Source organism: Entelurus aequoreus, linkage group LG13 (assembly GCF_033978785.1).
Source record: "Entelurus aequoreus isolate RoL-2023_Sb linkage group LG13, RoL_Eaeq_v1.1, whole genome shotgun sequence".
NCBI classification, from domain to species: Eukaryota; Metazoa; Chordata; class Actinopteri; order Syngnathiformes; family Syngnathidae; genus Entelurus; species Entelurus aequoreus.
Genome location: NC_084743.1, coordinates 14,666,548 through 14,680,601, shown reverse-complemented (window position 1 = coordinate 14,680,601; position 14,054 = coordinate 14,666,548). Strand labels below are relative to the sequence as shown.

The window sequence follows — 14,054 nt, the reverse complement described above, 5'->3', positions numbered from 1 at the left end:
AGCAGCCGGAAAGGAGAGGGTAGTTGGTGGTGGAGTGCGAGCGAGGGAAACCATTCGGGTACTCATTTGGTAACAAGACGATGGCTGGAACGCACCAAAAAAGACTCTTATTGCAAAATAAAGCATTTTTCAGAACTAGGGATGTCCGATAATGGCTTTTTGCCGATATCCGATATTCCAATATTGACCAAACCCTTAATTACCGATACCGATATCAACCGATACCGATATCGACCGATACCAATATATACAGTCATGGAATTAACACATTATTATGCCTAATTTGGACAACCAGGTATGGTGAAGATAAGGTCCTTTTTGAAAAAATAAATAAAAATAAAATAAGATAACTAAATTAAAAAAAAATTCTTGTATAAAAAAGAAAGTAAAACAATATAAAAACAGTTGCATAGAAACTAGTAATTAATGAAAATGAGTAAAATTAACTGTTAAAGGTTAGTACTATTAGTGGACCAGCAGCACGCACAATCATGTGTGCTTACGGACTGTATCCTTTGCAGATTGTATTGATATATATTGATATATAATGTAGGAACCAGAATATTAATAACAGAAAAAAACAACCCTTTTGTGTGAATGAGTGTAAATGGGGGAGGGAGGTTTTTTGGGTTGGGGCACTAATTGTAAGTGTATCTTGTGTTTTTTATGTGGATTTAATAAAAAAAACAAAAAAAACGATACCGATAATAAAAAAAACGATACCGAAAATTTCCGATATTACATTCTAAAGCATTTATCGGCCGATAATATCGGCCTGCCGATATTATCGGACATCTCTATTCAGAACCATGAACGAAGCTGTCATGTCCGTGACTGGTTGTCTGAAGAACCCGGAAGAGCAAGTCTTCCACACATACCTTAATTGTTTCCAAACAGGCAGTAAAACGGCTGATCAAACAAAACAGAAGTCATCCTCATGGACCCGCTAGCTGCAGAAAGCTAGCTTTCCAATCAGCTAAACCGACTCAATAACGCCACGGTGAGGTTTTGGTGAATTTACTGAGGAATTTGTGAACTGAAACAATATAAAAAGAATGCCGTTATAAGTTAATAATACTAACACACTCGTGAATATGTCTATTGGTTCATGCTAACAACGCTAGCTTGGTTACATTACAATAGCACGCACAAATATGCATGAAAATACTCCTATAGGCGTCACAAATGGGACGGCTTTGTAAATAAGAATTGTTTTAGTTATATTGTAAAACTTACAAACGTTGCTTGGAGTGATGGATGAAGAACCTTTACGAGTAAAAACGCCATGGACGGCTGGAAGACTGAACAGCAATCCGGTTGGAAAAAAAACAGAGGCACTATCAATAAATACCTTACTTGTTACAGGGCAGTAAAACGGCTGATCAAACAAAACAAAAATCGTCATCATGGACCCACTGGCTGCGGAAGCTAGCTCTCCAATCAGCTAAACAGACTCAATAACTCCACGCTGACGTATTGGTGAATTTACTGAGGACTTTGTGAAACTGAAACAATACAAAAAGAATGGCGTTGTAAGTTAATAATACTAACACAGACATTTGTAAATGTGTTAGCATATTAGCTGAAGCCAACAATGCTAGCGTCATTACATTATGATAACACGTACAAATATGAGACTTCACACATTGGACTCTTCAGTAAGTAAGAATTGTTTTAGTTATATTGTAAAACTTACAAACCTTGCTTGGAGTGATGTATCACGAATCCTTACGAGTAAAAACGCCATGGACGGCCAGAAGACGAAACGGTCGAAAAAACACTAAAAGGAAGAGCACCAGCAGTACCAGTACATCCAAAAGATGGCGCCAAAAACAATAACAAAACATTTTCAGTGTCTTTGCAAACTGTGGAGGCAGATGTTGTCAGCGCTGCCTGCAGGAGCAAAGGTCACCGCCTCTGTCCATGGTGCTGAGGACAGAGCACCATCAGACGGCGGTGCTGACGGCGAGACACAGCTGGCAGGTGATTAGGATTTCACAGGTGGTACATGGTAATCTAATCATCTGTTGTCTTTAACAGTAAGCGGCCGGGAACAGAGAGAGAGAGAGGATACGGACGTGGCTGGAAAGTCGCGTCCTGCTGGAGAGAGAACTTAGATTAAAACAATTGATTATTAAAACCTTGTTAAAAACCTGCACGCTTGGCTCCTGTGCCGTGCCTGACGGTGGGACCGCTCGGAAGCGACTTCCACATCTGGCGCCCAATGTGGAAGTCGCTTCCTAATCGAATCACCTGCCAGCTGTGTCTCGCCGTCAGCACTGCCACGCCCTCGTCTGATGGTGCTCTGTCCTCAGCACCATGGACAGAGGCGGTGACCTTTGCTCCTGCAGGCAGCGCTGACAACATCTGCCTCCACACAAACTATTTGCATTACGGCCGTCAGCGAAGAAAAGTCCATAAATTAGCTGCGCCGTTTTAGAAGCCGCAGCGTTCAAAGCGTGAGAAAAAAGTAGCGGCTTATAGTCCGGAATTTACAGTAATCACAAAAAAATTAAAATAATAATCACCCTGAATGGGCTTTATTGAGCAAATATTCAGGTAAAACCATTAAAATGTTCAGCATGATACTCTAAAAATAATAATAATGTGTCTTAAACCACGCCCATTCCAGTTGGGTGAGAGCATGGTCCTAGTGCCCGCCTCCCAGCAGCCCCTGAACACATAAAGTAAATTCCTTCATTCAAATGACATGCGTGCATGTGTCCTGCAGGGAAGTCAGTGCGCACTCGGAGAATCCTGCAGGAGGCGCACGAGGAAGGACGTCCGTGTCCCAACCAGCTGGTCCAGACGAAGACATGTCCCATCAGGCCTTGCTACACCTGGCTGATCAGCGACTGGTCCCCTTGCACCATAGAGGTATGACGTTCTTCACTCATAGTAAATATGGATATTTTTTTTTTAAACCTCAATTTAAGAACCTAATTGGTTCTTGAACACGGTTTGTAAATCAAAAAAGTTTGTATAGTGAGGCAAATTTAATGTAAATGTCAAAAATTCCCTATTTTAGTTAAGGTTTGTGCACTTTGAACACAACATAAAGAGGTTTGGTCGGTATAGCTCTTTAGAGCCGCCCTAGTGGCTCAAAAATGTATTTAAAAAATGTATGAAAATGGAAAAAGATGGGGGAAAAATATATATTTTTGTTTGAAGGTTTGAAACCTTCCTTATTGTTAGAAAACTCAGTGTTCAATATGTTTGTGTCGAACGCCGTTTTGTCCTACTAATTTCGGCAGTCCATGAACTCACCGTAGTTGCGTGGACTGTGACACAACAGTTTGTTTACGTGTACAACTTTCTCCGACGCTGCCACAGAAAGACATGTTTTATGCCACTCCTTCTTTGTCTTGTTTTGTCCGCCAAACATTTTATACTGTGCGTGAATGCACAAAAGTGAGCTTTGTTGATGTTTTTTTTTTTTTCTTAATGCAGGGAACCTCGATTTAAGAACCTAATTGGTTCTTGAACACGGTTTGTAAATCAAAAAAGTTTGTATAGTGAGGCAAATTTAATGTAAATGTCAAAAATTCCCTATTTTAGTTAAGGTTTGTGCACTTTGAACACAACATAAAGAGGTTCGGTCGGTATAGCTCTTTAGAGCCGCCCTAGTGGCTCAAAAATGTATTTAAAGAATGTATGAAAATGGAAAAAGATGGGGGGAAAATATATTTTTTTGTTTGAAGGTTTGAAACCTTCCTTATTGTTAGAAAACCCACTGTTTAATATGTTTGTGTCGAACGCCGTTTTGTCCTACTAATTTCGGCAGTCCATGAACTCACCGTAGTTGTGTGGACTGTGACACAACAGTTTGTTTACGTGTACAACTTTCTCCGATGCTGCCACAGAAAGACGTGTTTTATGCCACTCCTTCTTTGTCTCGTTTTGTCCACCAAACATTTTATACTGTGCGTGAATGCACAAAAGTGAGCTTTGTTGATGTTTTTTGTTTTTTTCTTAATGCAGGGAACCTCGATTAAAGAACCTAATTGGTTCTTGAACAGGGTTTGTAAATCAAAAAAGTTTGTATAGTAACGCAAATGTAATGTAAATGTCAAAATTCCCTATTTTAGTTAAGGTTTGTACACTTTGAACACAACATAAAGAGGTTTGGTCGGTATAGCTCTTTAGAGCCGCCCTAGTGGCTCAAAAATGTATTTCAAAAATGTATGAAAATGGAAAAAGATGGGGGGAAAAAAAAATTTTGTTTGAAGGTTTGAAACCTTCCTTATTGTTGGAATACCCAGTGTTTAATATGTATGAGTCAAACGCTGTTTTGTCCTACTAATTTCGGCAGTCCATGAACTCACCGTAGTTGCGTGGACTGTGACACAACAGTTTGTTTACGTGTACAACTTTCTCCGACGCTGCCACAGAAAGACGTGTTTTATGCCACTCCTTCTTTGTCTCGTTTTGTCCACCAAACATTTTATACTGTGCGTGAATGCACAAAGGTGAGCTTTGTTGATGGTTTTTTTTTTCCTTAATGCAGGGAACCTCGATTTAAGAACCTAATTGGTTCTTGAACAGGGTTTGTAAATCAAACAAGTTTGTATAGTGAGACAAATTTAATGTAAATGTCAAAAGTCCCTATTTTAGTTAAAGTTTGTACACTTTGAACACAACATAAAGAGGGTCGGCTGGTAGAGCTCTTTAGAGCCGCCCTAGTGGCTCAAAAATGTATTTCGAAAATGTATGAAAATGGAAAAAAATGAGGGGAAAAATATATATTTTTGTTTGAAGGTTTGAAACCTTCCTTATTGTTAAAAAACTCACTGTTTAAAATGTTTGTGTTAATGCTTCACTGATTTGTCGAACGCCCTTTTGTCCTACTAATTTCAGCGGTCCATGAACTCACCGTAGTTGCGTGGACTGTGACACAACAGTTTGTTTACGTGTACAACTTTCTCCGACGCTGCCACAGAAAGACGTGCTTTATTCCACTCCTTCTCTGTCTCATTTTGTCCACCAAACATTTCATACTGTGCGTGAATGCACAAAGGTGAGCGTTGTTGACGTTATTGACTTGTGTGGAGTGCTAATCAGGCATATTTGGTCACTGCATAATTGCAAGCTAATCGATGCTAACGTGCTATTTAGGCTAGCTGTATGTACGTATGTTTGTAGGTATATTTGAGCTCATTTAATTTCCTTTACTTGTGTCCTCTGTGTGTTTAATTCATATTTCCATGTCTCATTAAACATTATCTGTACGCACAATTGGCTGCATTTCAGATAGTTGTTTGTGCGCCATGTTGTTCCAGACCACAGCAAACGTTGCCCAGCTTGCAAAGCTTGTAATGAATCTATTAGGAGAAGACACACACATCTATACCTTTGGCCATTCTAAAACATTCCCAGGAGTTATCTCAAATTGTAGCAATTTGTTACAAAATGTTGTCTTTTCACTTGCATTAGTTTACGCTACATGGGCGGTTTGACTGTGCTAATAATAACTACATTATTACCTGTCACTCTTTAAACTCCGTGTACAGATCTGACTGCCTGTTGTTTAGTTGTTGTTAGTCAACTGTTGGAAGCAAATATTGTAGTTCTGTAATGTTTTAAAGCATCATCTTTATTGATAGTTTTGAAGCCCACGTTGAGCTCCACATGCTGACGGTGAGTCCATAACAAGCTAAATGGCTGATCAATTTGAAGACGCTTCTGGCGTTGCACACTATTCAAACTATGTTCTGATTTTTGGGGGGGTTTTAAGATGTTCGACGATGGAGAGTCTTCACTGTATGTCTGCTTCTGCAGGGTGCGGACTGTGGCGAGGGCCTCCGCAGAAGAAACTTATCGTGTGTCACCCACCAGGGGGACGGGGCCACGTCACCTCCCGTGCCGGTGGCCGAGGAGTTTTGCGGCGACAAACTGGGGAAGACAATCCAACAGGAGACGGAGCAGCCGTGCTTTATTCCCTGTCAAGGTACAACCCTGTTTTTTTAAGATGACATACAGTATTTACCGTAGGGCTGCAATGATTAGTCGACATTGTCGATAAATGTCAATGATACCTTTAGGGGCACTTTTTTATTTATTTTGCCTTTTGTTCACAATCATTATAATGGGAGGTCCTCTATTTCGCCCATAAAATCCAATAAATAAACATTCAAAAAGTGCCAACAATACTCTATGTTTACATCATAGAGTAGTCTGCTCTTTCCTTGCTTCCTTTCGCCCTGGAAGTTTATTCTAGATCATAAATCATCCCTCTCACCTGGACAGAAGAATTCTGAGGAGGTACTCCGACAAGTTGGTACACTTTGACAGCCATTCATGACCCGAAAATGGCGAGAACGACACAAAAAGACGCTTCTTTGGTGAGGATTATGAGCCAAGATTCTTTCACTTTTTCAAATTTTCTTGTAATCAGACCATATTTTTGGTATATCAAATGTATTTTTTTACCTGACATGTTTGATTGTCATCTGCAGTTTTCTTCAAAAGGGTCCCCTGTGGTCAAGTGATCCGAAAAAATGGTCTGATTACAAAAAACTTTGAAAAAGTATATGAATAAGAAGACATAATGAACCTTTTTGAGCAAGGATTCCATCATTCGGCATCCTGAAGAGAGCAGACATTGTACAGTAAGTGATTGTGGAGGTTGCCCTCCAGTGGGTTCCTCGGACAACCAAACGCTGCCACGAGAGCCCGGATCAGGGTTACAACACTGTTTTATGTTCATAAATTAGTCCAGGGGTTTTGCTTTCCAGCTAACTGTCTTTTCGTGTCCGTGTCTCTCTCGCTCTCACTCATAGCTCCAACCACGTGTCTCGTGCCGGCTGCTGCTAATAAAGGCGACAGGTGATTAGATAACAAGGCCAACCTGGGCCATCCACTCACCTGTCGCTGTCTTCGAGGCCAGTCCTTGCACACCCCGTTCCGCGGCAGGCCCGGAGGCCACGCCCCCCTCCACAGTGATGTTTTATTATGTTTGGTGGTAGCGGGGGGGTGTATATTGTGCCTTTAAGGCACGCCCCCAATATTGTTGTCCGGGTGGAAATAGGGAGAAATTCGGGAGAATGTTTGTCCCGGGAGATATTCGGGAGGGGCACTGAAATTCGTGAGTCTCCCGGGAATATAGGGAGGTTGAAACCGATACCGATAATTTCCGATATTACAGTTTAAAGCATTTATCGGCCGATAATATCGGACATCTGTACTTATTAGGAATGGCAATATCCATCCATCCATCCATTTTCTACCGCTTGTCCCTTTCGGGGTCTCAGGGGGTGCTGGAGCCTATCTCACTACACCATGGACAAGTCGGAATGGCAATGTATTTCACAATAAAAGTAGAATGGACTAGGCAAAATTGCGTTTAATTTTTAAAGGCAAACGTGATCATTCCTTCTATTATGACAGGGTTATTGTGGTCCATCCATCCATTTTCTACCGCTTGTCCCTTTCGGGGACTCAGCTGAATTTGGGCGGAAAGCGGGGTACACCCTGGACAAGTCGGAATGGCAATGTATTTCACAATAAAAGTAGAATGGACTATGCAAAATTATGTTTCATTTTTAAAGGCAAATTTGATCATTCCTTTTATTATGACAGGGTTATTGTGATCCATCCATCCATTTTCTACCGCTTGTCCCTTTCGGGGACTCATCTGAATTTGGGCGGAAGGCGGGGTACACCCTGGAAAAGTCAGAATGGCAATATATTTCACAATAAAAGTAGAATGGACTATGCAAAATTGTGTTTCATTTTTAAAGGCAAACGTGATCATTCCTTCTATTATGACAGGGTGAAACCATTTTCTACCGCTTGTCCCTTTTGGGGTCGCGGGGGGTGCTGGAGCCTATCTCAGCTGCATTCGGGCGGAAGGCGGGGTACACCCTGGACAAGTCGAAATGGCAATGTATTTCACAATAAAAGTAGAATGGACTATGCAAAATTGCGTTTCATTTTCAAAGGCAAACGTGATCATTCCTTCTATTATGACAGGGTTATTGTGATCCATCCATCCATTTTCTACCGCTTGTCCCTTTCGGGCACTCAGCTGAATTTGGGCGGAAGGCGGGGTACACCCTGGAAAAGTCGGAATGGCAATGTATTTCACAATAAAAGTAGAATGGACAATGCAAAATTGCGTTTCATTTTTAAAGGCAAACGTGATCATTCCTTCTATTATGACAGGGTGAAACCATTTTCTACCGCTTGTCCCTTTTGGGGTGGCGGGGGGTGCTGGAGCCTATCTCAGCTGCATTCGGGCGGAAGGCGGCGTACACCCTGGAAAAGTCGGAATGGCAATATATTTCACAATAAAAGTAGAATGGACTATGCAAAAATGCGTTTCATTTTTAAAGGCAAATGTAATCAGTCCTTCTATTATGACAGGGTTATTGTGATCCATCCATCCATTTTCTACCGCTTGTCCCTTTCGGGGACTCAGCTGAATTTGGGTGGAAGGCGGGGTACACCCTGGAAAAGTCGGAATGGCAATGTATTTCACAATAAAAGTAGAATGGACTATGCAAAATTGCGTTTCATTTTCAAAGGCAAACGTGATCATTCCTTCTATTATGACAGGGTTATTGTGATCCATCCATCCATTTTCTACCGCTTGTCCTTTTTGGGGTCGCGGGAGGTGCTGGAGCCTATCTCAGTACACCCTGGACAAGTCGGAATGGCAATGTATTTCACAATAAAAGTAGAATGGACTATGCATTTCTTTTTTAAAGGCAAACGTGATCCTTCCTTCTATTATGACAGGGTTGTATTGTGATATCAAGTCAAATCTTCTGACTTGTTGGCGATGAAGTCATTTTCTTGCATGGCCCCTCTGATGTTTGCCTTAATTCCTCAGCCGGCACACTGGTGCCGCCAGCTCGGGCTTAGGATGAGGAGCGTTTGATGTGCTGGTGTGTGTGTGTGTGTGTGTGTGTGTGTGTGTGTGTGTGTGTGTGTGTGTGTGTGTGTGTGTGTGTGTGTGTGTGCGTGTGTGTGTGTGTGTGTGTGTGTGTGTGTGTGTGTGTGTGTGTGTGTGTGTGCTGGCTGCTTGGAGTTGCTGCAGCCGGGGGGGGAAGTGTGTCACTGCTCCACTCTGCCGATCCTCCCACGGCGCACGTTCCTGCAACCCCAATCCGGATGAGGGAACTCCTCAATGCCGTGTACGTGTTTCCTATAAATAAGATGAAAGTCGATGGTGTTTACTCGCTCTCCTCATTCATATTCCCCAGTCGATTTATGAAATCCAACCAGGGGCGTTTTCCACTCCATACTGTTTTAGTTCATTTAATAACATTTTTATTTTTGTGATCTGAGGCCGCGGTTCATGAACCTTTCTGCATTGCATTTCATTTTTAGATATGAAACTTTTGGAATTTTCTTGAAATGATCATAAACGTAACCTGACGAAGTTTTTTTTTTTTATCTAATCAAACTTTGCTTGGAGTGATGAATGAAGAACCCTTAGTGAATTATATTTAGATATAATTTAATAAATGTACACTACCGTTCAAAAGTTTGGGGTCACATTGAAATGTCTTTATTTTTGAAGGAAAAGCACTGTACTTTTCAATGAAGATAACTTTAAACTAGTCTTAACTTTAAAGAAATACACTATACTAGGGATGTCCGATAATGGCTTTTTGCCGATATCCGATATTCCGATATTGTCCAACTCTTTAATTACCGATACCGATATCAACCGATACCGATATCAACCGATATATGCAGTCGTGGAATTAACACATTATTATGCCTAATTTGGACAACCATGTATGGTGAAGATAAGGTACTTTTTTTTAAAAATAATAAAATAAGATAACTAAATTAAAAAAAAATTCTTGAATAAAAAAGAAAGTAAAACAATATAAAAACAGTTACATAGAAACTAGTAATTAATGAAAATGAGTCAAATGAACTGTTAAAGGTTAGTACTATTAGTGGACCAGCAGCACGCACAATCATGTGTGCTTACGGACTGTATCCCTTGCAGACTGTATTGATATATATTGATATATAATGTAGGAACCAGAATATTGATAACAGAAAGAAATGGGGGGAGGGAGGTTTTTTGGGTTGGTGCACTAATTGTAAGTGTATATTGTGTTTTTTATGTTGATTTAATAAAAAAAAAAAATTTTTTTAAATAAAAATAAATAAAAACGATACAGATAATAAAAAAAACGATACCGATAATTTCAGATATTACATTTTAACGCATTTATCGGCCGATAATATCGGACATCCCTACTCTATACATTGCTAATGTGGTAAATGACTATTCTAGCTGCAAATGTCTGGTTTTTGGTGCAATATCTACATAGGCGTATAGAGGCCCATTTCCAGCAACTATCACTCCAGTGTTCTAATGGTACAATGTGTTTGCTCATTGGCTCAGAAGGCTAATTGATGATTAGAAAACCCTTGTGCAATCATGTTCACACATCTGAAAACAGTTGAGCTCGTTACAGAAGCTACAAAACTGACCTTCCTTTGAGCAGATTGAGTTTCTGGAGCATCACATTTGTGGGGTCAATTAAACGCTCAAAATGGCCAGAAAAAGAGAACTTTCATCTGGAACTCGACAGTCTATTCTTGTTCTTAGAAATGAAGGCTATTCCACAAAATTGTTTGGGTGACCCCAAACTTTTGAACGGTAGTGTAATTTATATCGCTAAGAACCCTTACGAGTAAAAACGCTATGGACGGCTGGAAGACTGAACAGCAATCCGGTTGGGGAAAAAAACAAAGGCACTATCAATATATACCTTAATTGTTTCCAAACGGTGTCTGTAACAGGGCAGTAAAACGGCTGATCAAACAAAACAGAAGTCATCGTCATGGACCAACTAGCTCCAATCAGCTAAACAGACTAAATAACTCCGCGGTGACGTTTTGGTGAATTTACCGAGGAATTTAAAAAACTGAAACAATACAAAATGAATGCCGTTGTAAGTTAACAATACTAATACACTCGTGAACATGCCTGTTAGCTCATGCTAACCATGCTAGCTTGGTTACATTACAATAGCACGTACAAATACGCCTGACAACACTCCTACAGACATAACACATGGGGTGGCTCAGTAAGTAAGAATTGTTTTAGTTTTATTGTAAAATTTACAAACATTGCTTGGAGTGATGAATGAAGAACCCTTACGAGTAAAAACGCCATGGACGGCCGGAAGACTAAACAGCAATCCGGTTGGGGGAAAAAACAAAGTCACTATCAATATATACCTTAATTGTTTCCAAACGGTTTCTGTAACAGGGCAGTAAAACGGCTGATCGAATAAAACAGAAGTCATGGTCATGGACCCGCTAGCTGCGGAAGCTAGCTCTCCAATCAGCTAAATAGACTCAATAACGCCACGGTGTCGTCTTGGTGAATTTACTGAAGGAATTTGTGAAACTGAAACAACACAAAATTAATGCCATTGTAAGTTAATAATACTAACACAGAAACTCTTAAACGTGTTAGCATATTTGCTAATGCCAATGCCGCAAGCTTCCTTACGTTAAGATGGCGCGTCCAAATATGCATGAAAACACTCCTACAGACATCACACATGGGACGCTTTAGGAAGTGTGAATCGTTTTAGTTATATTGTAAAACTTAAAAACCTTGCCTGGAGTGACGGATGAAGAATCCGTACGACGAGAAACGCTGCGGGTGACTAGAAGATGGAACGGCACGTGTACTTCCGGTTTAAAGCTCTAAACAGAAGGAAACTCGTCCCAAAGTTGGCGCCGTAGCACAAACAATAATACATCTTTTCGGTCCCTTTGCTTGTTTGTTTTTTTTTTAAACTATTTGCATTAATGCCAAAAAATTTGCCGCACCTTTTTATAAGCCGAAGGGTTCAAAGCGTAGGAATAAATAGCGGCTTATAATGCGGGATTCACGGTGTATATTTCGTTCAGTCTTATAGGCAGCAGAGAATAAGGAAGACGTTGGTAGTGTTGCTTTCTGTTAATATTATTATTATTAGTAGTTACCATTACCATATTTTTCGGACTAAAAGGCGCACTTAAAATCCTTAAATTTTCACAAAAATCGACGGTGCGCCTTATATGCCTAATGTACGGCATAATTCTGGTTGTGCTTACCGACCTCGAAGCAATTTTATTTGGTACATGGTGTAATGATAAGTGTGACCAGTAGATGGCAGTCATACATAAGAGATACGTGTAGACTGCAATAGGATGGCAGTAAACAACACCAAACACTTTAAATGTTCCATTGAACACTCAAAAATCTGTCAAAATGTTTTTAGTAGGACTTTGGTAAGCTATGAAGCCGCACCGCTTGATGGATTGTCGGAGCATTAAACATACCAGTATTATTATGGTGTGTGTGTAAGCTTTTTGAATGGTTATTTATCGGATTTTCTGGGCAGAATAGTGCAGCTCCCGGACTTGTGTTTACGTAAGCGCGCCGTTGTTCGTATTCTCCCATCCAGCCTGCAAGTTAGGCAAAATGGCTCAAAAAGGAACTGCACTTTTTTGGGGGAATTTTACCTCATTCGCAATACCTTACATACGACAAGAACACATGGGTTTTTTTCTTTTTTTATGCATTCTAAATCATAAATAAGCGCTAGCAAAAGTCAGCTAACAATGGAGCCAACAGGAGTCACCCTATCCCGCCTATAAAGTGCTTTAGAAATATCCAAAAACCTCCATTGATGTTTTATATACACGCTGTAAGTAAATATGTAATGTAGTAACATTCATAAAAGCATGTATTATTTACATATTTTACTCACTTTAAGCAAACGGCGGCGTATTAATTTCACAGACGCATCACAACAGCAGTATCGATAAGTGCTGAACAAGATAAACTATGAACATAATAAAACAATCCCTTACTGAACAATGTCTGCTCTCACGGGGATTTTATCAATTCCTGTTTAGATGAAGAATTAATCATAATCCTCATGCAGGTGTTTTAAGAAAAAAAAAGTGACGCAAACCAGCGTCTTTTCGTGTCGAAATCCTCTCAAAGAAAAGGGGGTCGGAACCAAACGCCCTTTTGTGTCGTTCTCGCCAATACCTGGTCTAAATTGGCTGTCAAAGTGTCCCGACTTGTGGGATTACCTACTCAGACGTCTCATGTCCAGGTGAGAGATGATGAACTTGCATAACGTATTTTCTCCCGCCCTCAGGAGACTGCCATTTGGCGGAGTGGTCATCCTGGAGCGCGTGTCAGCTGACTTGCGTGGAGGGACGCAGCTTCGAAACCACAGGACGTCAGTCCCGCTCCAGAGCTGTGATCGTTCAAGTTGTGGAGAACCAGGACGCCTGCCCGAGACAAGTGTTCCAAACGCAACCTTGTAAAGGTACCGAAACTAACTTTTTTGCCACTTTAGCTCAGAAAATGAGACGTTGGGACGGTGACATGATGACGTCATATGTCAGGAGGTGTCAAAGTGGTTTTCACTGAGGGCCACATCGCAGTCATGTTTGGCCCCAGAGGTCAGATTGTAATAGTGAATACTATTTATCAGGTTCAAACACTGATGACGTCTATTAAACAGACAAGAAGCAAGGAATCATGCAGAGACAGAGTTCAATTTGGCTCAATGAGGAGAGGCGTTTGGGATCGCACGCTCAGTTACAATCGCCCACCACGCTCTGAGCTAACAGTCCCTCTATTTATTTGGGAGGTCCCTGGTTACATCACTGAGGCCGCCTCTAAAAGGAGTGGCCACACATTTCATGCAAAGAGAGCTTCCGGTACGCACAATACGTGACGGAATGTGCTGGGGGCCTTGTGGTTGCCTCGTCTCTGCTTCGTCTGCGTGCTGTCGTCTTATCTTCGTTGAGGTCCTTGAAGTCCTTGGCTGTTAGCCGGCTAAGACAAAGATGACATCTGTGGCTGAGGCCACCCCTCAGACAAGAAGTTTTGTCCTTGCACAGATAGAAAAATGACAACTTGAGCACAATAGCTAATAACTATAACAATGGACTTTAAGCATTAGAGTTGTGTGATAAATTACACTTAATTATTCTAACACTATTATTACACCATTTTTGTATGCATTTTATGAGTAGATGTTCTGTCTGGAGCCGCAAAA

At 40.8% G+C, this 14,054-nt stretch overlaps 1 protein-coding gene across 1 annotated transcript in view; it reads left to right on the top strand.

The window, feature by feature from the left end:
• LOC133663705 (thrombospondin type-1 domain-containing protein 7B-like) overlaps window positions 1–14,054 on the top strand; it is a 153,038-nt gene that overhangs the window by 105,023 nt on the left and 33,961 nt on the right. Inside the window, exons 8-10 of the mRNA XM_062068388.1 lie at window positions 2,732–2,877; window positions 5,779–5,947; window positions 13,143–13,316. Of these exons, the coding sequence (XP_061924372.1) occupies window positions 2,732–2,877; window positions 5,779–5,947; window positions 13,143–13,316 (489 nt within the window). The remainder of the gene's footprint in view (window positions 1–2,731; window positions 2,878–5,778; window positions 5,948–13,142; window positions 13,317–14,054) is intronic.